Below are 26,729 nucleotides of genomic sequence, written 5' to 3' on the forward strand. Positions count from 1 at the left end.
GTGGAACACTTATTCAGGTCTGGTGGAACACTCATTCAGGTCTGGTGGAACACTCATTCAGGCCTGGTGGAACACTCATTCAGGCCTGGTGGAACACTTATTCAGGCCTGGTGGAACACTCATTCAGGCCTGGTGGAACACTTATTCAGGCCTGGTGGAACACTCATTCAGGCCTGGTGGAACACTCATTCAGGCCTGGTGGAACACTCATTCAGGTCTGGTGGAACACTCATTCAGGCCTGGTGGAACACTCATTCAGGCCTGGTGGAACACTCATTCAGGTCTGGTGGAACACTTATTCAGGCCTGGTGGAACACTCATTCAGGCCTGGTGGAACACTCATTCAGGCCTGGTGGAACACTCATTCAGGCCTGGTGGAACACTCATTCAGGCCTGGTGGAACACTCATTCAGGCCTGGTGGAACACTCATTCAGGCCTGGTGGAACACTCATTCAGGCCTGGTGGAACACTTATTCAGGCCTGGTGGAACACTCATTCAGGCCTGGTGGAACACTTATTCAGGCCTGGTGGTGCACTTATTCAGGCCTGGTGGAACACTCATACAGGCCTGGTGGAACACTCATTCAGGCCTGGTGGAACAATCATTCAGGCCTGGTGGAACACTCATTCAGGCCTGGTGGAACACTCATTCAGGCCTGGTGGAACACTCATTCAGGCCTGGTGGAACACTCATTCAGGCCTGGTGGAACACTCATTCAGGCCTGGTGGAACACTCATTCAGGCCTGGTGGAACACTCATTCAGGCCTGGTGGAACACTTATTCAGGCCTGGTGGTGCACTTATTCAGGCCTGGTGGAACACTCATACAGGCCTGGTGGAACACTTATTCAGGCCTGGTGGTGCACTTATTCAGGCCTGGTGGAACACTCATACAGGCCTGGTGGAACACTCATTCAGGCCTGGTGGAACAATCATTCAGGCCTGGTGGGACACTCATTCAGGCCTGGTGGAACACTCATTCAGGCCTGGTGGAACACTCATTCAGGCCTGGTGGAACACTCATTCAGGCCTGGTGGAACACTCATTCAGGCCTGGTGGGACACTCATTTAGGCCTGGTGGAACACTCATTTAGGCCTGGAATAACACTCATTCAGGCCTGGTGGAACACTCATTCAGGCCTGGTGGAACACTCATTCAGGCCTGGTGGGACACTCATTTAGGCCTGGAATAACACTCATTCAGGCCTGGTGGAACACTCATTCAGGCCTGGTGGGACACTCTTTTAGGCCTGGTGGAACACTCATTCAGGCCTGGTGGGACACTCATTTAGGCCTGGTGGAACACAGTTTGGGAAACACTGCACTATTTAAAAAAAGTAAAGGGAAACCATTTCAGAACTTGCGATCTATGGGGCAGATGAGGTAAGGGTCATCTGTTTTTGTGGCCGACGGTTAACGAGGGTGTTATGGGGCCAGCACAACGACCAACCGCCCTTACTTTTTCCCAAACTTATGTCAAATCCCCAATCGAGCAGGGTAGACTCAGAATAGCAAGAAAATTCCGAAATTCAGAATCTCAATCTTCACCAGGATTCGAACCCGGAAATCTCGATTAGGAAATTAAGCGCTTTACCACTCAGCCACCGAGCCTCTACAGCATTACTAAGTAGTTCGTCACTAAGGTACTTAGGTACATAGGTGGCAGTAATCGGGCCTTTAGATGGTCACCACTATTCGCCACCCTCAATTAGCCGCCTCTGGCAGGCATTAAAGAAAACCTGTTATTTTTATATCATAAGACCATGGATTGAATTGAATTACTTCTATTGAATATTTCATGCACGTGTTTAGATTTAATAAATTCAATGAAAATATAGTCATTTGAGCTCCACAAATATATTCTGAAGGTTTCCTACCTAGTAGAAGAGTAACATTTACCAGGATCGGAGTCTGAATAATTGAAACAGTTACCCGTAACGGAGACTGAAGAATTGTAACTTTTACCTGGAACAGAGTCTTCAGAGGTGTAACAGTGAACCGGAACGGAGTCTACTTAGTTGTAACAGTTATCCGGAACAGTGAGCTATAATAGATAACACTTACCTGGGCGTGAGCCACAAAGAACATCTGATCAGCGGTGTATCTGTGTATACCAGCAGGCATCTTCTCCTTGCCCACTAGGCTCTCGTATTTCTTGTAAGCCTGTAGACACAAAAGTGACAGGATTGATATGTCACAAAAGATCGTGACATTTGACATGTTAGATTTTATGAATAACATTCAAATTTTATCATTCAGTGGCACTTGTCACATTAGATAGATTACATTTGCCATGTAATTTTGGATGAATGACATCAGACATTTCATATTGGATAAATGACATCATGCGTCTCATATTAGACAAATGACATCGGACATACCATAATTGGTAAATGACATCAGGCATGTCATAATGGATACATGACATCAGGCATGTCATAATGGATACATGACATCAGGCATGTCATAATGGATACATGACATCAGGCATGTCGTATTGGCCATTTAGCATATCGCATCGGAGTGATTAAATTTGATTCAATGATTCAAGTCAGCATGAGTCCTGTCAACTTAAGTCAAGTCAACTTAAGTCAAGTCAACATAAGCTGTCAACATAAGTCAAGGTGGCTCACAGATGGTAGTGGCTTATATTGGCGAGTCATGGTAACGCCTGGAACGTCTCTAGCGGAGGCTAACTGGGACCTCCTCCGTCTACGATTGTTAGGGCTATGTGGATGGTGTTAGTAAAGTTTAGGGGGTCCAACCCAATGTTTGGATGCCTGGCTTAAGTTGGATAGCGGTGCAACGGTGCGGGAGGTGCTCCCCATTTACACCTTAACACCCATTGCATCAGTCTGATGGCGCATTATCTGGTGTTGTGAAGAACGGACCTAGACAACCTTTCATTTTACCCACATAAGTCAAGTCAACATAAGTCAAGTTTACATAAGTCAAGTTTACATAAGTCAAGTTTACATAAAACAAGTTTACATAAGTCAAGTTTACATAAGTCAAGTTTACATAAGTCAACATAAGCCAAGTCAACATAAGTCAAGTTTACATAAAACAAGTTTACATAAGTCAAGTTTACACAAGTCAAGTTTACATAAGTCAAGTTTACAAAAGTAAAGTTTACTTAAGTCAAGTTTACATAAGTCAACATAAGCCAAGTCAACATAAGTCGTCAACATAAGTCAAGTTTACATAAGTCAAGTTTACATAAGCCAACATATGCCAACTCAACATAAGCCAAGTCAACCTAAGACGTCAACATAAGACGTCAACATAAGTCAATATAAATCAAATATAAAAGAAGCTTTACAATGTTTACGAATAGAGCCTCGAACTCCAGACATTGATAATGTTTGCTTTCACCCACCGGTTACGACCAGTAACAAAAAGCCTATTTCCTTTTGTCTCATTTGTTGTTGTTTTTTGTTTTGTTCCCCGTCTGTATATAAGTTGGGTTCTCTTGGCAATTTGATCCAAAGAAATAGCAGCTATCAGTTATGATATTTCACTATTCAACTTACCAAATAAGATAACCTCAGACCAGCAGCTCGTGACAATAGTATGGTAGCATAATACTTTGAATATCTGCTTATGTTGACCTAGGGGTACAAAGATTCAACCAGTTAGTTGGTCTTAACACTAAATCGTAAAGTTAACTGTTACTGTTAACGGTTACAGAAAAAAGGTTACAGAAAAAGGTTACAGAAAAAAGGGAGGGTAGGGAAACTCCAAGGCCTTCGTGACGTCGAAGGCGCCGCCCTAGCAGACCTGCTGAATCCTCAGAAAATCTCTCCCTGGACTCTGTTAAGGGGAGACTACAATGAATTTAGTTTCCCTTTTAACGTAGCTCAACCTTGGCAGAGCCAGAAAATGAAAATTAATTCATTTCCATAATATTTAATGGAGGTGGGGTGGCTTCTGAATCTGAACCGGGGGTCCCTGGTTCGAATCCTGCTGAAGACTGGGATTACTAATTTCTGGATCTTTGAGCGCCTCTGAGTCCATTCAACTCTAAGGGGTACCTGACATTAGTTGGGGAAAAGTAAAGGTGGGTCGTTGTGTTAGTCACATGACGCCCTCGTTAACCGTTGGCCACAGAAACCGTTTACATTATCTGCCCTGTAGATCACAGGGTCTGAAAGGGGAACTTTTTTTTATTTTTTATTTGTATAAACCTGTCTTGCACTCCGCCATTCTAGTTAGTGCAGAGGCGCCCTCTAGCTTGTGCACTGAGAGAGAGAGAGACCTAGAAGAAATGTTGGACATTAGACAGAAGCAAAGGAGTTCCGCCTAAGTCTAGGAGCTTATGAAGAAACTGCTTAAGGCAGACATTCTTATGTTCTATGTTTGTGATGTTCTGCAAGTAAACACCTATCCTTACTAGGCTGCCTCCGTTAGACCCCACGTAGAGTGCAGTATTTCATGTGGCTGCAATGCACCATCTGTGACCTCAATATTTTGCCAAAATCAGTGCAGATAATATTTTTGTCTCTATTCGTCATCGGTATTTTTTTACATTCACCTATTCCTTAGTCTGTTGGACCGTTGGGGTACCAGGCAAGATTTGTCGACCGTCTTTCTCCATTCCTCCCTGTCTTTTGCCTTAGTTAGAACCTCTTTCAATGGCAGTCCCGTCCATTCTTTTATGTTGTCCTCCCATCGCTTTCTCTGTCTGCCTCCTCTTCTTTTTTCTGGTTCTGTTCCCTGAAGGAAGGTCTTTGCGAGCCCCGAAGACTTTGTAATACGGCAATAGATTTTTATCTTGCGTTTTTTTTACGATAGTTAGCAGGTCATCATGGGGTCCAATCGCTGCAGTAACCCTGTCTCTAATCTCTAGGTTTGTGATGTGGTATTTAGATTTCCCTTAGGCCTCGTAGCATGAATTTAGAATAAACAAATCATAAAATATGATAGGCTAGCTGCTTTGCTGAGTGTTTGATTGAACAAGTGTTTTTTTGTAGTTACGGAGATTGTTTCTGGTATTAGAATTATTGTTTTCTTGGAACTGATGCTGTTTTGAAGTATATTTTCATAGTTATTACTAAATAGTCATAAAGAGAAGTATTTTAACTATTATTACTTACAAGTTCACACGTTGTCGATCTACAGAGGTAGAACTAATTTGAGATCATTAACCCTTAAAGTGCTGAGCTGTTTTACAATAAAGTGCATACAAAATGGAATTACAATTCTGATGTTTAGAGGCTAAACCACCACACGCGTTTTAAGGGTTAATAGGAGATTATTAATTTTATTATACCCCTTAATAAGCCAAAAGAAGAACTTGACAGAATGTATGTCAATTTTATTAAAATTTTTATTAATAATTTTTACATACCGTAGGGCTGATATTTCCTAAGTTAAATGGGCCTAAAATCTCATTCCTTTGGGCTTCATCAGCGCAGTCCTTGATTTGGTTGTATCGCTGTGTGGTTTCGTTTGACCACCAGCTCCCGTAGTGGCTACCGTCCAGTTTGTACTGGTTACCTTTAAAAAAAAAAGGGCATTTCAATTAATGAGAGTAGCGATTACTTGCTGTGACTTGAATTGCAAATTGCACGTGACGTAGGATAGGCAGAGGCCAAATTCAAAGCAAGTTGAACCAGCGTTTAAAGAGTTAAAACAGAGACCAGATTCAAAGCAAGTTGAACCAGTGTTCAAAGAGTTAAAACAGAGACTAGATTCAAAGCAAGTTGAACCAGCGTTCAAAGAGTTAAAACAGAGGCCAGATTCAAAGCAAGTTGAACCAGTGTTCAAAGAGTTAAAACAGAGACTAGAAGTTTTTCTTGCGAGATGGAGACAAGAATTTAGTTTTGTTACAAGAAAGATTTCATGGAAGGTTTATAAATGTTATATAGGTCATCCTTCGTGATCGAAGTTATAAGCACATTTCTCAAATCCTATGGACTCGAAGATGGCTGCAAAGTCCAATCATCGCTTTAAAAAGCCAGCCGCATATGTGGCATGGGTAAGTTAGTTGCTGGCTATGTTTGATTTAAAACACCGTAATCCTCTCTTTAAAAAGCGTGGCATGGGTAAGTTAGTTGCTGGCTATGTTTGATTTAAAACACCGTAATCCTCACTTTAAAAAGCGTGGCATGGGTAAGTTAGTTGCTGGCTATGTTTGATTGAAAACACCGTGAATTCAAAATTAAATTTTAAAATAACATTTATAAAATGTGCTGATCATGTCTATTTTATATTTAATAAAGTAGGCTGTGTGTATATCTGATGATTATATTTTACGTAGAACTGTGGTTTGTTGGTTGATAAAGTCTGGGTTGTCAGAGAGGCAGACTTGTATGTTTATTTGTTTTCAACGAGAAGTTCATAGAAGTCCAATTCATAAAGCGCTGGTTGTGAGTGTGTATGTGTTTCAGGTGTGAATATTGTTCGTATTTGTATCTATATTGTTATTGTTACATTAATTATGCTGCGGTGGTCGAAAATGTAGTCAAACTGAATATCCATTTGATCGGACCAATAAAAATTATCTTATCTTAAGAGATGCTAATTTAGCCTGTGATTGTTTTGCTGATGTGTTCCTTACAGTTCACTTTGATTATCTTATTCAATACTTTCTGTTCTTAATCAATCCCTGATGTTTTTTGAATCATTGATAAGCACAACTTTGTTAGTCAATAGCGCACATTACAGGGGCTCATGTTAATGCGTCTGAAATTGTAGCTTATGAATTTAATCTATACTGTCATTACAGTAGTCAAAGAAGAACAAAAAACTAAAATGTTATTTAACCTTAGTGTCACCACCTCAAAGTTGGTGCCATAGAGTAGAAACCCTAATTCTGTATTGTGTATGTTAATTCCATATTGTGAATCTTATTCACAACCCATGTTGCACTAAGGTGAACACTTTTGACCTTAGGTGAACCAGAGAGTTAAAGGCAGTCAGTCCACATAGAGATCTTGTAGCAAGCACTTGTATTGAGTCACTTAATATATATAAGCAGTAGAGTTAGATGTTTAAAGTAGTTGGTTATAGAATAAGTACTAAGTTGTGATATTCGTATATTACTGTTGGATTAATACTGACCATTCCTGGGTCGAATTGTATGGTGTATTCACTATGTGGTGTTATATTAAACTTATTGTGTCTGCTACACCCAGCGTCATTTCATTATTCTGTGATTTGTAACAAGAACCCAATGTCACCACCACGCCTACATGGATAGCCACAGCCACATTCATAACATATAAAATAACACGGTGACACTTAGTTAGGCCAATAATAGAATATGCATCATCTGTTTGGGACTCCGCAAGTCAAGAAAACATTAAGAAACTGGAACAGACACAAAATGGAGCAGTGAGATTCATAACAAACGAATATTCACATTTGACTAGTGTAACTCTTTAAGTAAAATCACAAAATTTAGAAAGCCTTAAAGATAGAAGACTAAAAAGTAAAGTAGCAACTATACATAAAACACTGAACCATAAACTTCAAATACAAAAACCAAGTTTAATAAAATACTCAGAAAGACACAAGATGACAGTAATTTTCTCGTTCCATATGCTAGGACAAATTTTTACAAATACTTCTTCTTCCCAAGTGCTATTAGAGCATGGAATGGGTTGCCTGAGCTAGCCAGAAAAACCAGTGACTTGGCAGAATTTAAGTCATTGGTTAACATGCATGACTGAATGCATGACGCGTAGGACGTAATCATCTTTTTTGAAGTAACGTCTGTATTATATAAGATAAGATAAGAGCTAAAAGGTGGTCGACGTAACAGAGGCGCCCCACGGAAATGCTTCAATTCCAGCTTAGGCGTCAACCTTCCTTAGCTGACATAGAAGAGAGCACCTGGTTGCATGCGGCCTCAGAACGAGACAGCTGGAGGTCACTTACAAAGGCCGCAGCCATACATATTTGAGACCAAAAGAAAATCTGCTGCCGAGGACAGACGCAAATGGAGAAAAGAAAATCTGAATCGACCACCTGCAGACAATGGTTATGCATGCCCTGGATGTGGCAAAATATGTAGGTCACAGCTGGGGCTTCACAGCCACGGGAAATACTGCATTCCTCACTAATCTTCGGACTTGAAGACAAACCTTATTATTAATATCTGTCACCATGATGATGTCTGAATGCATGACGCGTAGGACGTTATTATTCCCTTTTTTTTTTAAGTAACGTCTGTATTATATAAGATAAGATAAGTAACATGCTTCTAGTGTAGGCTTGATTTAATCTCAACATTTTGAGTTAGTGAAAAATATGGACGAACTTTTCTAACATAAAATTTGGAATACCACACAACGAAACAAAAATATTCGGCGACTTCCCACTCATGTCCAAGTATGATCACTCAATGACAGCTGATCTCAGTTGGAGGGGATCTGGTCAAGAAACGCGAGAAAATTACAGAGCCTCTTTTATTAGCCGCCATTGCTGGTCATCTCTTGGGCTGTAGATGTTGATGGAGCGGTGCAAGTTAGCATGCAGGACGGCGTGAGACCGAGAGAAACACAAGGAAAATGGAAATAAAAATATACAGAGGCCATGTATGTGTGTAGTCTCTGTTTAAATATCAACAGATATTTAGACCAGAAAAAAAAAAGAAGGGGGTTAAAGTTTAAAGTTTCAGAAAAAAAAACTAACAAGAAAAAGACAATTAGAGATTTTGAAAATAAAAAAAAAAAAAAAAAAATTAAAATACTTTATTAAAAAAAACATACCTTCTAAAATAAGGTATCTTAAGGTTTCTGGAATGTGTGTGTGTGGGAGGGGGGGCAACGTGACCCATACGTACCCAGTTACCTGGGACCTAAATATCTTTGGTGGCGGGCTTGATGAATACTTCCATACTCTTCTCAGAAAAAAAATACCCAGGGAATACCAATTATAAAAACTTGTCATGCAGGGGTATATGAAAAGAATAGAAAAATGCTTAAGTAAAAAAAAAAAAAACCAGGAAAAACTTAATTTCGAATGTTTTATTATGTTTTCGTCTTAATCTTGGGTCCACACTTATTTGTCAAATAAATGCATCCATTTTTGGTACACATTCCTGTTGGTCACAATTGGTCACTTGGCATATAGGCTACTTTTGTTTGTTTGTTTGTTTTACATGTTTCGGATGTTCCTTCAGAGTTGAAGATAATTACTTCCTAGTCCAAACCTCCCGCAGGACGACGGGGGATGGGAGCGGGCAGGGTTTGAACCCTGGACCATCGATAAATCTGAACGACAGTCCAGCACGCAAACCGCACGACCAGGCAGCCATCCAAGTCGTGCCAAACAAGAAAACAAAAATAAAATAAACCAACCAAAGTCTGTCCCCCAAGTCAATCTTCTGCCAACTAACCAGCTAGGGTGATCCAAATAGAAATCATTTATCCCGCTAAGTCTTGGGCGGGCTTAATAGTGTCTGACTGACTCATTATGAGCCTCGGAGTCCTCTCTCGCCCAACGTCGGGTGTAGCTCGGAGTGGGCGCAGGCGGGGCGTCTTCACACAATTTCCGTTTGTTTCAACTAATGCAATATAGCTCAGAGACTTTAAGGAATGTTAATGTGGGTGAGAATAACAAAAACAAAGTTTAAAAAAAAAACGGCAGTGTGGCAGCATTGATTGATGTCTGAAGTGAACAAGTAATTGAACACAATGAACTGGAATAAAGCTTGAAAAATGATGCCAACTTTAAACAAGTAAAATTTTTAAGGAAAATAATTTTTGAAACACAATACGAAGCTGATGACGTTTTTGTTAGAGCGTTTACTTTTGCACGTACTAAGACAACATTAAAAGACAGATTCTAGTCTCGTGATAGGCCTATATAGATACAGACTTAGCCATCTCTTTAACCCTTAAAGTCCTGAGCTGTTTTAGAATGAGTGCATACAAAATGGAATTACAATTCTGATGTTTAGAGGCTAAACTAACACACGCATTTTAAGGGTTAAATTTAATTCTATCATGTAAGCGGTTCTCAACATTTTAGGCTCGGCGACCCCTTTTTACAATCTCCCACTCTGCCGTTACCCCCCCCCCCCCCCCCCGTACACATACATACAGCAATAGAACAATAGACAAAAACAATTCATTTTTTTTTCGATGGTCTTAGGCGACCCCTGGCAGAACGTCAATCGACCCAAAAGGGGTCGCGAACCACAGGTTGAGAACCCCTGATGTAATGACTTACCATATTCGTTAATTGCGTTGACCAGCTCTGAGGCAAGCATAGTGCCAAGGGATCCAAAGTTATAGTATACAGGGCCTTTATGGTCAAACAGAGGACTCTGTGGGGGATCAAGGGCATACAATCGAAATAAAAAAAAAATTTGAGACAAAATTATTATAAACAACAAGTTATATTCATCATATTGAATTTCTGTCAACTTCCATAGTCAATTATTATTATTATTATTATCTATGTATATATATAATTCTCTTCATGGCCCAACCATGCCTGACACCACCAAAAGTCATGGAAAGATAACTCTTTTATTTCTGCAAGTCGGGCTAGAGTTACCCCACGTAACTTTTGCGGCGGAAAAAAAAAAGGGATGGGGGGATAACAAGTAATTTTCTCTGTATTCATTCATCACTAAATAGCAGGACCGGACTTAACCATAGCGGGGCGCCCTATGCGAAACTGATTGCGCAGGGACCAGTTTGGGTAGGGATACGGATTATAAGTGAAAATTAAGAGTTTGTATTATAAATTCGTTTTTGCATTTTATTCATTCTTTATTCTACGTAAATCAGGAACCGCGAAAAATCTTTTATAAGTAATAAAATGGTTTAATTCAATAATTTACACCTAGGATTAGCGTGGGATCCTATGAAAGTGCGGGTCCTATGAAAGTGCGGGTCCTATGAAAGTGCGGGTCCTATGAAAGTGCGGGTCCTATGAAAGTGCGGGTCCTGTGAAAGTGCGGGGCCCACTGCGTTCGCATAGGTTGCAGTGGACTATGGCAGGCCCTGCAAAATAGCGGGGTATGCTACGCTGCGGGTCGAATAGTTATCATTATTATTATTGTGTTAAAAACTAACTCGGGAACGCGGTGGCTGAGTGGTTAAGCGCTTGGCTTCCAAACCAGGGCTCCTGGGAAGACTGGGATTTTGAATTTTAGATTTTTTTAGGGCGCCCCTGAGTCCACCCAACTCTAATGGGTACCTGACTTTAGTTGTGGAAAATAAAGGCGGCTGTTCGTCGTGCTGGCCACATAACACCCTGCTCGTTAACCGTTGGCTAAAGAAAAAAAAAACTCATATTGCATCAAAACTAACTGAGCGAAGTAACTAATTAAAGCTAGCCCAACTGAAATAAACTTGGACATAGTGGCCAATAAAAGCTAGCCTAACTGAAATAGACTTGGACATAGTGGCCAATAAAAACTAGCCTTAACGAATTAGACTTGGACATACAGACCATTGGAAGCTAGCCTTACGAATTTGTAAGCCTGCATGCACTAAGACTCCGTACTGGGATTAATCCCTTACAGCACGGTCCAGGTCTCTGACAGTGTTCTGTAGGGTCTTTCTGTCTTCGCGAGACCCCCACATGCACCAGTTCTGTCTCAATACAGAGCGAGATCCCCACATGCACCAGTTCTGTCTCAATACAGAGCGAGATCCCCACATGCACCAGTTCTGTCTCCCTACAGAGCAAGACCCCCGCATGCACCAGTACTATCTCCGTACAGAGCAAGACCCCCGCATGCACCAGTTCTGTCTCCCTACAGAGCGAGATCCTCGCATGCACCAGTTCTGTTTCAAGACTCGTCGTATCCTTGAATGTGTTTCTGGCCACCCAGCAGTCGTAGAGGATGTGTTCCTCGGTCTCGTCTTCAGCGTGACAGTATCGACATCTGGGATCGTGTTTCTCTCGGAACTTGGTGAAGTAGGCTTCTATTGGACAGTGTCCAGTGCGGAATCGTGCCAAGATTGCTTGCTCCTTTCTGTCTAGTTGCCACCATTCGTCTTTTCTGTTTGGGCGTTTGAGAACTTTCCAGACTTCCCGTCCCGTGCTACAAAGGTCCCAGCTTTTGTACCATTTGGACTTGATCCATTCACAAATCCATTTAGCACTCTAATATTAGACTTGGACATAGTGACCGATGGAAGCTATCTTACGGAATTAGACTCGGACATAGTGACCAATGGAAGCTATCTTACGGAATTAGACTTGGACATAGTGACCGATGGAAGCTATCTTAAGGAATTAGACTTGGACATAGTGACCAATGGAAGCTATCTTACGGAATTAGACTTGGACATAGTGACCGATGGAAGCTATCTTAAGGAATTAGACTTGGACATAGTGAGCAATGGAAGCTAGCCTTACGGAATTAGACTCGGATATAGTGACCAATGGAAGCTAGCCTTACGGAATTAGACTTGGACATAGTGACCAATGGAAGCTATCTTACGGAATTAGACTTGGACATAGTGACCGATGGAAGCTATCTTAAGGAATTAGACTTGGACATAGTGAGCAATGGAAGCTAGCCTTACGGAATTAGACTCGGATATAGTGACCAATGGAAGCTAGCCTTACGGAATTAGACTTGGACATAGTGACCAAAGGAAGCTAGCCTTACGGAATTAGACTTGGACATAGTGACCAATGGAAGCTAGCCTTATGGAATAAGACTTGGACATAGTGACCAAAGGAAGCTAGCCTTACGGAATTAGACGGAAATAGTGACCAAAGGAAGCTAGCCTTACGGAATTAGACTTGAACATAGTGACCAAAGGAAGCTAGTGACTGGGACAAAGACTCACACACTCACCTGCAATACAGCCGCTGTAGCCATAAGCTCACTCCAGGGGTTGTAGTACTCAACTACTGGGAAATAGACGCTGTAGAACCAAAGAGATCGGTCACCTGGGAACTTCAGCTGGTCACTCATTGATTTCCTGGTTATTGCGTGAAGACTGATCACGTTTTCAAAGTAACGGTTACTGGTGATGTTGACCTGAGACAAACACAGTACACCTAATCATGTGATGTTGACCTGAGACAAACACAGTACACCTAATCATGTGATGTTGACCTGAGACAAACACAGTACACCTAATCACGTGATGTTGACCTGACACAAACACAGTACACCTAATCATGTGATGTTGACCTGACAAAGGCATAGTACACCTAATCATGTGATGTTGACCTGACACAAACATAGTACACCTAATCATGTGATGTTGACCTGAGATAAAAACACAGTACACCTAATCACGTGATGTTGACCTGAGACAAACATAGTACACCTAATCATGTGATGTTGACCTGAGACAAACTCAGTACACCTAATCATGTGATGTTGACCTGAGACAAACACAGTACACCTAATCACGTGATGTTGACCTGAGACAAACATAGTACACCTAATCATGTGATGTTGACCTGAGACAAACTCAGTACACCTAATCATGTGATGTTGACCTGAGACAAACATAGTACACCTAATCATGTTATGTTGACCTGACACAAACACAGTACACCTAATCATGTGATGTTGACCTGAGACAAACATAGTACACCTAATCATGTGATGTTGACCTGACACAAACATAGTACACCTAATCATGTGATGTTGACCTGACACAAACATAGTACACCTAATCATGTGATGTTGACCTGAGACAAACATAGTACATCTAATCATGTGATGTTGACCTGACACAAACATAGTACATCTAATCATGTTATGTTGACCTGACACAAACACAGTACACCTAATCATGTGATGTTGACCTGAGACAAACATAGTACACCTAATCATGTTATGTTGACCTGAGACAAACATAGTACACCTAATCATGTGATGTTGACCTGAGACAAACATAGTACACCTAATCATGTGATGTTGACCTGACACAAACATAGTACACCTAATCATGTGATGTTGACCTGACACAAACACAGTACACCTAATCATGTGATGTTGACCTGAGACAAACATAGTACACCTAATCATGTGATGTTGACCTGACACAAACATAGTACATCTAATCATGTGATGTTGACCTGACACAAACATAGTACATCTAATCACGTGATGTTGACCTGACACAAACATAGTACACCTAATCACGTGATGTTGACCTGACACAAACATAGTACACCTAATCATGTGATGTTGACCTGACACAAACATAGTACACCTAATCACGTGATACTACTCAGAATAGAGGTATTTTTTTTTTACAAAGCTTATATCAACTCACTCTGTCTGTCAGGTAAAAAGGTTTTACACATTATTTCTCTGACACCCAATCTCGGATCAAGCTGACATTTTCAACAATTATTTCATGTACCTGACAAACACAAGAACCATAAACTAGTTAATTAACTATTGGTCATTAATTATTGTGTTTGATATCGAACAAGGGAAAGAAATCAAACTTGACAGCTGTTGTGGTATAAGTTGATTTAGTCCCCTTGGAAGAGGCTTGAGCCTTAACTGACAAACTCGTTGAACTTTTTTTCCCCAGAATTATATCCCTTTGAAAACAAACAAAGAAACTTGAAATAGGAGTCAATGTATGGAATACCATAGTTGTCATTTGTTTCGCTGTGTGAAAACATGAAAAAGTACAAAATTGGCCAACTAGTGTTCTCATACCTTGCCATAAATCGATTCAATGTAGGTCGTATTCAGAAGCAGATTGCTAAACCCTATCTTGTATAGGCTGTTCTCAATCTATAGGAGGACAGAAAAACACAAGAATCTAATTTAATTTATTATTATTATTCAGAAAAAAACAACAAAAAACATAAAATTATTAACCTTTATTGAACAGTTATCTCTGAACTCGTCTTTAGAAACTGATAATTGAAGAGAGGGGGCATTAGTGGTGGCGATAATTTTGTTTAAAACGAAGTTTGAATACTAGGGCGCAAATCTGTGGTGTTCAACCAATAACACGTATGCTTTCAAATCAGGTCCGGATTTAGGACAGTGTCAGACTGTGCAACCACACAGAGGCGGCCTTAGCGGTACGCGGGGCAGTGCGAGTGTCATACGCAGGTGCGTGGGCTCGTCCATCTCTAAAGCTGGGGGCCTTATCACTGTTACAAAAGAGTAGTACTTTGCGTAAGTACTGTACTGTATTATAACTGGCCAACATGTGAGATTTCTGGCTCCATCTTATGATATTGGTTCAGTTGTCTTTCATCCTCACAATTAATGACTTAAAAACAGTTTGCATGAAAAATTAGCAAACTACATAAAAATAATTTCTGCTATGGAGTAAAGATCTCGATGTCCAGTGTAGATATTTATAGGTCTGTAATTTTAACATTTATTTTTTAAAAAACCTAAATTCATTAAAATACGCAAAGAATGCCATTGTACTAGATCTTAATTCTAATTTTTCAAAATCCAAACGATAGCTGTAATATACAATCAAAATGGATGACATTAACTTACTTTCGTTTTAGATGCCTGTTTGTCTTCCGGTGTCAGCCACGTGGCTTTGTCTAAGCTTTCTTTCATCTGATCAACAATTTTAGTCGATATTGCGTCTCCCTAAAAGAATGAACACAAATATACGTTTCAGAAAGTGAATTTGTTATTAGGTTAAGAACATTAAGTCTAATAGTTAAAACATATTATGTATTTGTTGGAGTAGTCTCCCTTGAGTTTTATGTTCGTTTTGATTCCATGCCAAATGGCGGCTGCCTTGAATGCAGTGTTTTACTATTAAACTACTCTTAGTTGTTTGTTCCACTAAATGTGTTGTTGAATCTATGATCATCAAGTTATTAACATGGATGAAATTCATCCTCCTAACAACATCAATCTTCTGTCTGTCATTATTTAAAATAAATGACATACCAAAAATAAAACTACAAATCTGCATATATATATAAGGCCTACATAGATAAAGGCAGCAGCTAGGCTAATCCATAATAAATTAAATATAGCAAAAATGGCAAGTCCAGCCAGCAGCAGCACAGTACCAGACGAATAAACCACTCGACCATGGAGATTACCCCCCAAAAAACCCTCTGATCGGTAGCATTTCGCCAGCAGCCCAGCACGCACCTTGACTCCCCGTGTGGGTCATGTGACCGTTGACCATTTAAATGTATAGAAATAAAAGTAAACCTATCTTTCAGTTGCTCTATATATACGCTGAACTATTCCTAAATTTAAAAAAAAATCGACAGTCATCTCTATAGTATTATAGGTTTAGAAGACGGGTAAGGTGATCGGGAATTTCATTGGAGTTACGAGACTATAAATAGACTATCTTAGACGGAACTAGGGAATGATGGGATATTAACAAAATAAAGAATTATGGGAAGATGACGGTTAAGTAACGAACTCACTCTTTTAGCAAGCAAGATGTTAGTTTTGTTTTAGAACATTGACATTAGGACTCTGCACCATTATTGTGTATTAAATAATATTTCTATAAAGTTTATAAAGTCTTATCAAGTTATTCATAGACCTTAATATATGTTTTGTGGCTTGAATCGAACTCCATTTAGTGATTTACATACAATATCTAGATCTACATTTTCAAGAAAACACCACATTCAACAATATCTATTACGCTTCTACAATACATGTCCAAAGACAGGCAACTTGCATCTACACCATCGATAATGAAAACCAATTCCAACACTCTAAATCAGCCTATAGCAAAATAGTGAAGAATATGGTACTGTCTGAATCCTGGGTTGTCAAAGACTTACAGAATCCTTGGTTGACTTCAAAACGTACGGACTCCTTGATGGTCGTAAGCGTACTGAATCCTTGGTTGTTGTCAACTTACCGATACCTGGGTAAATTTACTGAATCCAGGGTTATAGTAGCGTACTGACTCCTTGTTTGTCATAAATTTAACGAAGCCTTGTCTTTCCAAAACACTCACGATTCTTAAAGACAACCTGCACCCATTAAACCACTGTTACATCAGATCTGAACGACGTGGTCGTCTCCTTTCAATTTGGACTAAAACAGAAAGATTTTAAAACTCCTTCATCCCACTATCGGTCACAGTGTTACAAGATCATCTGTCAACATCGAGAAGTTCATAGAAGTCTAATTCATAAAGCGCTGGTTGTGAATGTGTATGTGTTTCGTGAGTGAATGTTGTTCGTAACTAGCTGAGATTAAGGACACTGACCTATATATAATGTTAAATCAACTAGCTGAGATTAAGGACACTGACCTATATATAATGTTAAATCAACTAGCTGAGATTAAGGACACTGACCTATATATAATGTTAAATCAACTAGCTGAGATTAAGGACACTGGCCTATATATAATGTTAAATCAACTAGCTGAGATTAAGGACACTGACCTATATATATGAACTTACTTCATTTTTGTTTCTCACGTCGACAAATTTTTTGACAAACAAAGCGTTCAAAGCGTCTTGCATGTAGAGCTGCAGCTGTGTACAGATAGCATAAGGAACATTCAAACAAAACAAAATTCATTAAATGTGAGTTTAAAAAAATATTCGGATCATGTAATGAGATAATGGCGATAATATTTAATGCAACAGCAAATTTTGGACACTCATTTTGGGCCCTCCTCGTGGGGGCCAGGGACATTTTTTTAATTTGGACCCTCCTCCCCTGTTCTCTAGCTGCGCCACTGCTAGTTGGATGACGTTGAAGAAAACAAAAGGGAAGACAGGAAGATGAAATCAAAGATAGGGCCGCCTTATTCTTAGAGATTCGTAGAGAGCTTGCAACAGTGTAAGTTTTGTGAATTTCTATATATAGCTTACTGTATTATTTTCAGCCTCTGATTTGAGCCCCTTAATGTTTATTTACTGTTGTTAATATGGTTTAGGACGTTGTGAATATTTTCTATGATCAACAAAAGAAAAATTACGTCCGAGAAGTTGCAGAAAAAAGAGAGTGATGTCAAGGTCAGGTTTTGTTTATCGTGAATGAATTTGTTTGTCTTTTAAAGAGGTGAAGATTCTAAATTAGGTGCTACACAACATTACAGCTCATATTAGATGTTTCTTGTCACCGAAATGTTATCTTACTTTTACATTATTATTTATTTTTAAATCTTTTAAAAGGTTAGTTTTGTTACGCACCACAGTCATGCAGTTGGAGTTTGGTGAAGAGGTCGACTCGTCGTCATCGCCAAACGACATGACCTGTTCAAGGACCTTTACATACTCCCAGCTCAGCTCCTTGTGGTAAACTTCCAAGATGGTGAACAGGATATAGTTGTGGAGCTTTCTGTGGAGCAGAGCACATCGTGGCTTAGATCACAAGATGAGTTAGATCGCAAGATGACTTAGGTCACAAGATGACTTAGATCGCAAGATGACTTAGGTCACATAATGACTTAGATCACATGATGACTTAGATCACATAATGACTTTAATCACGTCATGACTTAGATCACACAATGACTTAGATCACACAATGACTTAGATCACATAATGACTTAGATCACATGATGATTTATATCACATGCTGACTTAGATCACATAATGACTTAGATCACATGATGATTTATATCACATGCTGACTTAGATCACATAATGACTTAGATCACATGATGAGTTAGATCACATAATGACTTTAATCACATCATGACTTAGATCACACAATGACTTGGATCATATAATGACTTTGATCACATGATGACTTAGATCACATGACTTAGATCACACAATGACTTAGATCACACAATGACTTAGATCACATAATGACTTAGATCACATAATGACTTAGATCACATGATGACTTAGATCACATGATGACTTAGATCACATAATGACTTAGATCACATGATGATTTATATCACATGCTGACTTAGATCACATAATGACTTAGATCACATGATGACTTAGATCACACAATACGAGTTAGATCATATGATGACTTAGATCACATGATTACTTAGATCACATAATGACTTAGATCACATAATGACTTAGATCACATAATGACTTAGATCACATAATGACTTTAATCACTTCATTACTTAGATCACAGTATGAGTTAGATGAAATAATGACTTAGATCACATAACGATTTATATCATGTGATGACTTAGATTACACGATGACTTAGATCACTATTTGACTTAGATCAAACCTTGACATAGATCACATGATGACTTAGATCACATAATGACCTAGAACACAATACGACTTAGATCACACCTTGACTTTGGTCATACCATGACTTGGATCAAATCAAAAGTAAATCACAATGACTTTGATCACATTATGACTTAGATCTGAAATGACTGTTTGACTAAAAAAAAAGTAAAAAGTAAAGTCTCCCTTTCAGACCTTTGACCTATCGCATTGTAACACGGAGTGTACATCTTTTACCATCTATAGACTTAAGAGTTGTTTGAAATTGGAATCAGAAATCGGCACTAAGTCAGATTTGTTAAAGTTACAATGAAATTAAATTAGTCACATAACAATAAGTGATTATAGTTTACGAAGGGAAGCTACTCAGCTTTACGTCACAAAAATACAAGGAAAATGGGTTATCTAAATTTCTTTTTCATTCAAATAAATTGGGAACTGCTGTGACAATATTTATGTTAGTAAAAAGGTTGAAGAAGCTTTGACTGAGACTAGCTTCATATATATATCTAAAGTAGTTCTAGAACTATTATTAATCTTGAAAGAAGAGGAAAGGACAAAAAATGGTTATGCTGATTACTAGGGTCCCCATATTTCCTATTACTTAGGACAGCGGTTCTCAATCTTTTAAGCTCAGCGACCCCTTTTTACAATCCCCCACTCTGCCGCGACCCCCCCCCCCCCCCACATACACATACAGCAATAGAAGAATAGACAATAACAATCCATTGTTTCCATGGTCTTATGCGACCCCTGTCAAATGGTCAATCGACCCCCAAGGGGTTGAGAACCCCTGACTTAGGACATTATCTAAACACTGTCCTTGTGTCCGGTCGTTAATGAATGTACATAATAATTGACTTAATAGATTGGTCATTGCGTTCATGTTCACCTTTTATTTTGTTCATTTGACAAAAAATCAGACAGGAAAGATCCCAGCTCGGAAAAGTAGGCAGGGTGTATGACAGCGATCTTTGTATCTGCTGTGAAAGTACGGCCAGAGTCGTTCAATAGTTTGTTCATGAAATCTACGAAGTCAAACTGCAAGAAAATTGAGAAGAAAAAAAGTAAATTGTATTTTCATCTCTCTGCCTTTCTCTCTCTCTTTTTTTCTCTCTTTTGTTCTCTCTCTCTCCCCCTTCTTTTTTTCTTCTCTCTTTTGTTCTCTCTATTTCTCTCTCTGTCTCTCTTAGTCTCGTTCTGTATTTCTTTCTGTCTTTCTCTCTTATTTCTTTCTTAATTTCTCTCCAATCTCTCTCTCACTTGCTCTCTTTCTGTATTTCTCACTATGCCTTTCTGTCTGTCTCTCATGTCTATCCTAATTTCTCTCTTTTTCTCTTTTTTTTATTCTCCGCTTTTCTCATTCCACCCTCTCTCCCCTCCGCTTTTCTCATTCCACCCTCTCTCCCCTCCTCTCTCTCTCTCTCTTACCCTCTCTCTCTCTCTCTCACACTCTCTCTCTCTCACCCCCCTCTCTCTCTCTCACCCTCTCTCTCCCCCCTCTCTCCCCGTCTCTCTCCCCTCCTCTCTCTCTTTCTCCCCCCCTCTCTCTCTCCCTCTCACCCTCTCTCTCCCTCTTTCTCTCTCCCCCTCTCTCTCCCCCCTCTCTCTCTCTCTCTCACCCTCTCTCTCTCCCCTCCTCTCTCTCTCTCTCACCCTCTTTCTCTCCCCCTCTCTCCCCTCTCTCTCCCCTCTCTCTTTCCCCCCCTCTCTCTCCCCTCTCTCTCCCCCTCTCTCTCTCAACCTCTCTCTTTCTCTCCCCCTCTCTCTCCCTCCCCCCTCTTTCTCTCTCCCTCTCTCACCCTTTCTTTCTCCCCTTTGGCTCATTGTCAATAGTATTTCTTTTTATCTACCTCTCTTTTGCCATATAAAGTGCCAGTTATCTGAGCACAGACCAAATGCCCGGCCATCTTCTTGAATAAATGAAATAATGTTTCAGATCGGGTAAAGGCTCATCTGTTTCCAAGCCCGACAGTTATTAATGATGTCATGTACATTTGTTTTCCCGATACCAGGTACCCAATAGAGTTGGGTGGACTCAGGGGCGTCCTAAAAATCATATTTTTTTCATCCCTTAAGTGTGCTTTAGGGCCAGAGTCTTGTTCGGACCTCTGGATAGAGAATGCAGCATCGAAGGACATAGTCGGCCATTCTGTGGTGATGCTCCAGGGGGGAGTCTGGCAGCACATGCGCCGCCCAAATCGAGAGGACCCGTGGTGGAGGCTAAAAAGGTCGGAACAAACAACAATAGCGCAGTGGCGTACGGGACACTGCCCCATAGGTGCGTACTTCGCCCGGTTCCGGCCAAATTTTGATGCCCGTTGCCGACACTGTGGGGGAATCAGAAGAGACGGTGGCGCACGTCTTGCAAGAGTGTCCGCAGCTCCGCAAGCTGCGGGAAGACGTATCCAGTGGTTCACTATGTTTGTATGGAAGCTATGAGGCACTACGCCAAACAGCAGAGTTCCTTACCAGGGCACTACGGGAGACCTAGGTCTCCCTGCCTTGTTACCCATTGGAGTTCATCTCACTCTCAGGTGGTGATGCTCCCCAAAGGCAAACCTCACTAGCCCCTGTTCTCTATTTAGAAATTTTTACGTCTTGCTTCGTCTTTTAAGTTACGTTTGCTCTGGGTTGGTGGGGGAATAAATTATTTAAGAGTTTTGTTGGAACTCGGGGTATATTTAATGACATCAAAAATCTCTGCTTTTTTTTGATAGTACCTTACCTTATTGCTGACATTGTTGTTTAGCTGAGACAGAGTGTATAGTTTCTCAGGGAGATGGGCTTCACTCTCCGGAATATAAGTTGCGATCTGAAAGACATGGGACAATATGAACCACTTGGAGAGCCGGGGGATGAAGTGACCGGGGGATGAAATGACCAGGGGATGAAGTGACCGGGGATGAAGTGACCGGGGATGAAGTGACCGGGGATGAAATGACCGGGGATGAAGTGACCAGGGATGAAGTGACCGGTCACCCAATACATACATATGGTACTTATGATATAGTAATTCTCTATAAGGTACAGTAGATGCAAAGAGCTATGGTACTCTATCATTGTTTAGTAACTTAGTAGATATATGCTAGATATAGTAGATCTTGTCAGGCAAGGTAACTCTGTGCTAGACACGGAAAAACTATGTGTCAGGTACATTAGCTCTGCGCTAGATACAGTAACTCTTTCAGATATAGTAGATATTTACCAAATACGGTAAATTTTTTTTTTACCTATATTAGCTCTATGCTAGATATGGTAACTCTGGCAGGTACGGTAACTAGGTGCTACAGATGATAACTGTATGTCAGGAGTGGTAGCCCAGTGCTACTTATGATAACTATATTTCAGGTACAGTAACTCGGTGCTACATATATTTATTATATGTCACTCGGTGTTACAGATGATAAACTATATGTCAGGTGTGGTAGCCCAGTGCTACATATGATAACTGTATGTCAGGTGTGGTAGCCCAGCGCTACATATGATAACTGTATGTCAGGTGTGGTAGCCCAGCACTACATATGATAACTGTATGTCAGGTGTGGTAGCCCAGTGCTACATATGATAACTGTATGTCAGGTGTGGTAGCCCAGTGCTACATATGATAACTGTATGTCAGGTGTGGTAGCCCAGTGCTACATATGATAACTATATGTCAGGTGTGGTAGCCCAGCGCTACATATGATAACTGTATGTCAGGTGTGGTAGCCCAGTGCTACATATGATAACTATATGTCAGGTGTGGTAGCCCAGCGCTACATATGATAACTGTATGTCAGGTGTGGTAGCCCAGTGCTACATATGATAACTATATGTCAGGTGTGGTAGCCCAGTGTTACATATAATAACTATATGTCAGGTGTGGTAGCCCAGTGCTACATAGACATCTTGTTACCATGTCCAGCCTGAGTCCAACCTCTACGACGTCATCGATAACCTGATTCAACCTTATGGTATTGTTGACCGGGGGATTGGAGTCCCTCTGGATAAGGCTGCACAGACCTCCTATGTATTCATTCAGCTTTCCCTGCAATACATTTTATATAAGAAGTATTACAGTAAATAACATGAACAGGAAAGATGCTTAAAATTAACATAGCTATTGCTGTAAAACTTCTGATAATATGAAAAGATTATCATGAAAGTGTTTTATTTTTGTAAAGCTCTATGTGGCAGATCGCTGGTAATATGGCCTAACAGTTCTAGGATAAAATGTGTATATACACAATGACTTACAAGATAGTAAAGCCAGGTGTATCTAGACGATGACTCATGCAACTGGAGAAAAAAAACAGAAAAGAATAAAAATCAGTAAAAAATAATCATGTCAAAAATCTATCATTAACAAATAATCAATTTTTTTTTAAAGGAAACCTCAAAATTTGCGCTATTCAATTTCAGCTTTGTCATCATAGGAATCCTTGGGCCTTTGGTCTCCTTTTCTTTGCCTCTTTTTTTGCGCTTTATATGCCTCTTTTTGGGCGTTTTTCTTTTTTTTTTATTATAAGTTTTCACATTTCACAAATATTTTTTATTTTTTTATTTTTTTTTATTTTTTTTTTTATTTTTAATTTTTTTTTTTTAAAGGAAACCTCAGAATTTGCGCTATTCTGTTTTAGCTTTATCATCATACTTTAGAGTCAAATTCTCTCACATTCTCTTGCTCTAAATAGCGTCACACTGCGTTATTTTTTTTTAAAGTCATTTTTAAGGGACAAACTTTAGACGTCCTAAATAAAATTGAATAATATTATTAAGGCTCTTGACACCGAAGAATTAAAATACCCAACATTTCAGTCCTCACTTGGATTCGACCTCGAGATCCTCGGTCAGGAAGCTAAGCGCTTTGCCACTCGGCCACTCAGAGCTAGACACGACCTACCTCTATAATGGGCTGATTCCAGTTGTGGCTCGTGTAGGTCACACTGACTCTAAAGAAGATGTTGGCCATGAAGTCGATGTTGGCCTTGGTCAGTATGGTCTGGAGGTTGAAGTCACTGACAGACCAGGTGTCCAGTAGGTACCATCCTCCCAGAGGTTTCACAATGCTCTCAACGAAGGGCAAGCCCCGCCTTCCCAACTGAAAACAACAACAAAAAATACGATATTACTCTTCTATCATATTTATATTTGCTTACCACCAGGGCCGGCTCTAACAATGGCGGGGCCCTATGTTATCTATAGGGCAGATGATGTAAAGGTCATCTGCTTCTGTGCCCCAGGGTTAACAAGGGATGTCATGTGGCCAGCACAACGACCAACAGCCTTTACTTTTCCCCCAACTATTGTCAGGTACCCATTAGAGCTAGGTGGACTCAAAGGCGCCAAAGATGCCAAGATTAAAAATCCCAGTCTTCACCAGGATTCAAACCAGGGACCTTCAGTTCGGAAGCCAAGCGCTTTACAGCTCAGACACAGCGTCCCCCTGATTAAACAAATAAAAAATGCTATTCTTCGAATTATTTACCCCCCATTGTCCCCCTTTCTATCTTTTCCGTACAAATAAAAACAACAAAAAAAAAAAAAAACCTATTTCGACGATGATAGCACTCAAAAGTACCATTACAGCATGTACTGCCATACTTGATGTACTGAGTGCAAAGAAGTTCAACTGACTATAACGAATAACGTGTGTTCATGAAAATAAAAAAATAAAATACAATAAATAATTAATAAATAAAGAAGGACGCCGACCTTTTGAATCCTATAGTGCAGCGGTTCTCAGCCTTTTTTTTTTAGCTCGGAGACCCCATTTTACAATACCTCACTCTGCAGATACCCCCCCCCAACCGCCAAACTATTTTCGTTCATAAACATAAGTAACGGTTTTGATTTCTATCCGGGGACATACATACATACATACATACATACATACATACACACATACACACATACATACACACATACATACATACACACATACATACACACATACATACATACATACATACACACATACATACATACATACATACATACATACACACATACATACATACATACATACATACATACATACATACATACATACACACATACACACATACATACATACATACATACACACATACACACATACGTACACACATACATACATACACACATACACACATACATACATACATACATACACACATACACACATACGTACACACATACACACATACATACATACATACATACACACATACACACATACATACATACATACATACATACATACATACATACATACGCCTTACTTTCTGCTTTATATATTAGATTACTTCCATTTATTTACTTTTCTATTTCTTATTCGCCATATCCATGTTACATATTCCTATGAAAAGCTTAGCGCGGGCAGTGATCGGGTCTATAACAAACTATATCGCTACAATAGTACTGCGACTGTGAGTCTGTTCTTTTTGTACCAGATTAGGGATTCTCGGGACAATTTTGGTAAGATCACAACTACTCTCATCTTCTGTATCAAGTCTACTTTATTTAGACTTCATGACTTAAAAGCTGAAAAATCAAATTTCGTAAAAAAAAATTATTATTTGGAAATGGAGAAAACATCGCGATAAAGAGAAATTGAAATTGACTTTAAAGAGAAATCATTTTTAGCTACATCTCTATTACCTTTACCTATCCATTAGTCTGTTGGGGCACCAAGCAAGACTCGTCGACCGTCTTTCTCCATTCCTCCCTGTCTTTTGCCTTAGTTAGAACCTCTTTCAATGGAAGGCCCGTCCATTCTTTTATGTTGTCCTCCCATCGCTTTCTCTGTCTGCCTCTTCTTCTTTTTCCTGGTACTGTTCCCTGAAGGAAGGTCTTTGCGAGCCCCGAAAATCTTGTAATATGGCCATAGATTTAGCTTGCGTTTTTTCACTATAGTTAGTAGGTCATCATGGGGTCCAATCGCTGCAGTAACCTGTCTCTAATCTCTTGGTTTGTGATGCGGTCTTTGAATGTGATACCAAGGATCCTTCTGTAGCTTCTCAATTCCATTGCTAGGATCCTCCTCTCTAGCTCTGCAGTCAGCGTCCAAGACTCACACGCATATAAAAATAATGAGTTCAATTAACTCTCTCTCTCCGGAACATCTTCAAGTTTGACTTCTGGCTAGTGCAAAAATTATGGAAAGTAGGAAGAAATTTCTTCCCTAAGCATGCGCAAATGTTCTTTCACAGAAATTATTATTTTATCAAGTTCATTGTCATTTCTGTCATAGTGAGCAGATAAGATTGGCAACATGTAAACATTATTTTTATCTATTTGTTTTTGCAAATTTAAACTTTCATTTGGAAGGATCAGAGTGTTTCAGACAAATCGAGCCATGTTACATTTGATTAATGCAGTTACGCTTTTAATTACTTGCGATTCTTGTGGCGGTGTCTTTATTACTAATTTTTGTCGATGAATCACTCAGTGAGTCCCAATAACTTTTGAGGACTCATTCTGTACCAAACTTTGAAAGGCAGACCTAGATGCTTTGATACTTGAAGAACCATCTGTGTTTGGAATTTCAATATTTTTCAAAAAGATTTTTTTTAAATCACATGCTTTTGTAACCTTTCCCTTGTGGTTTGCAAAAGAGAAACTCGTTTTTAAAAGCGCCATCTTTTTAAATACACATCTTTACTTTGAAGTACTGG

General features: G+C 39.7%; 1 protein-coding gene across 3 annotated transcripts in view; it reads right to left on the reverse strand.

Annotated features, from left to right (window-relative positions):
* LOC106071916 (endothelin-converting enzyme 2-like) overlaps nucleotides 1–26,729 on the reverse strand; it is a 51,846-nt gene that overhangs the window by 4,515 nt on the left and 20,602 nt on the right. For all 3 annotated transcript variants that reach the window (XM_056044274.1, XM_056044276.1, XM_056044275.1), the window contains exons 6-19: nucleotides 23,975–24,172; nucleotides 23,329–23,370; nucleotides 22,988–23,119; nucleotides 21,818–21,904; nucleotides 19,982–20,130; nucleotides 18,070–18,217; nucleotides 17,332–17,406; nucleotides 15,426–15,524; nucleotides 14,619–14,696; nucleotides 12,780–12,965; nucleotides 10,184–10,280; nucleotides 5,352–5,500; nucleotides 3,535–3,612; nucleotides 2,066–2,164 (exon numbers count right to left, since the gene is read on the reverse strand). In XM_056044274.1, the coding sequence (XP_055900249.1) occupies nucleotides 2,066–2,164; nucleotides 3,535–3,612; nucleotides 5,352–5,500; nucleotides 10,184–10,280; nucleotides 12,780–12,965; nucleotides 14,619–14,696; nucleotides 15,426–15,524; nucleotides 17,332–17,406; nucleotides 18,070–18,217; nucleotides 19,982–20,130; nucleotides 21,818–21,904; nucleotides 22,988–23,119; nucleotides 23,329–23,370; nucleotides 23,975–24,172 (1,617 nt within the window). The remainder of the gene's footprint in view (nucleotides 1–2,065; nucleotides 2,165–3,534; nucleotides 3,613–5,351; nucleotides 5,501–10,183; nucleotides 10,281–12,779; nucleotides 12,966–14,618; nucleotides 14,697–15,425; nucleotides 15,525–17,331; nucleotides 17,407–18,069; nucleotides 18,218–19,981; nucleotides 20,131–21,817; nucleotides 21,905–22,987; nucleotides 23,120–23,328; nucleotides 23,371–23,974; nucleotides 24,173–26,729) is intronic.

Source organism: Biomphalaria glabrata, chromosome 10 (genome assembly GCF_947242115.1).
Source record: "Biomphalaria glabrata chromosome 10, xgBioGlab47.1, whole genome shotgun sequence".
Classification (NCBI taxonomy): domain Eukaryota; kingdom Metazoa; phylum Mollusca; class Gastropoda; family Planorbidae; genus Biomphalaria; species Biomphalaria glabrata.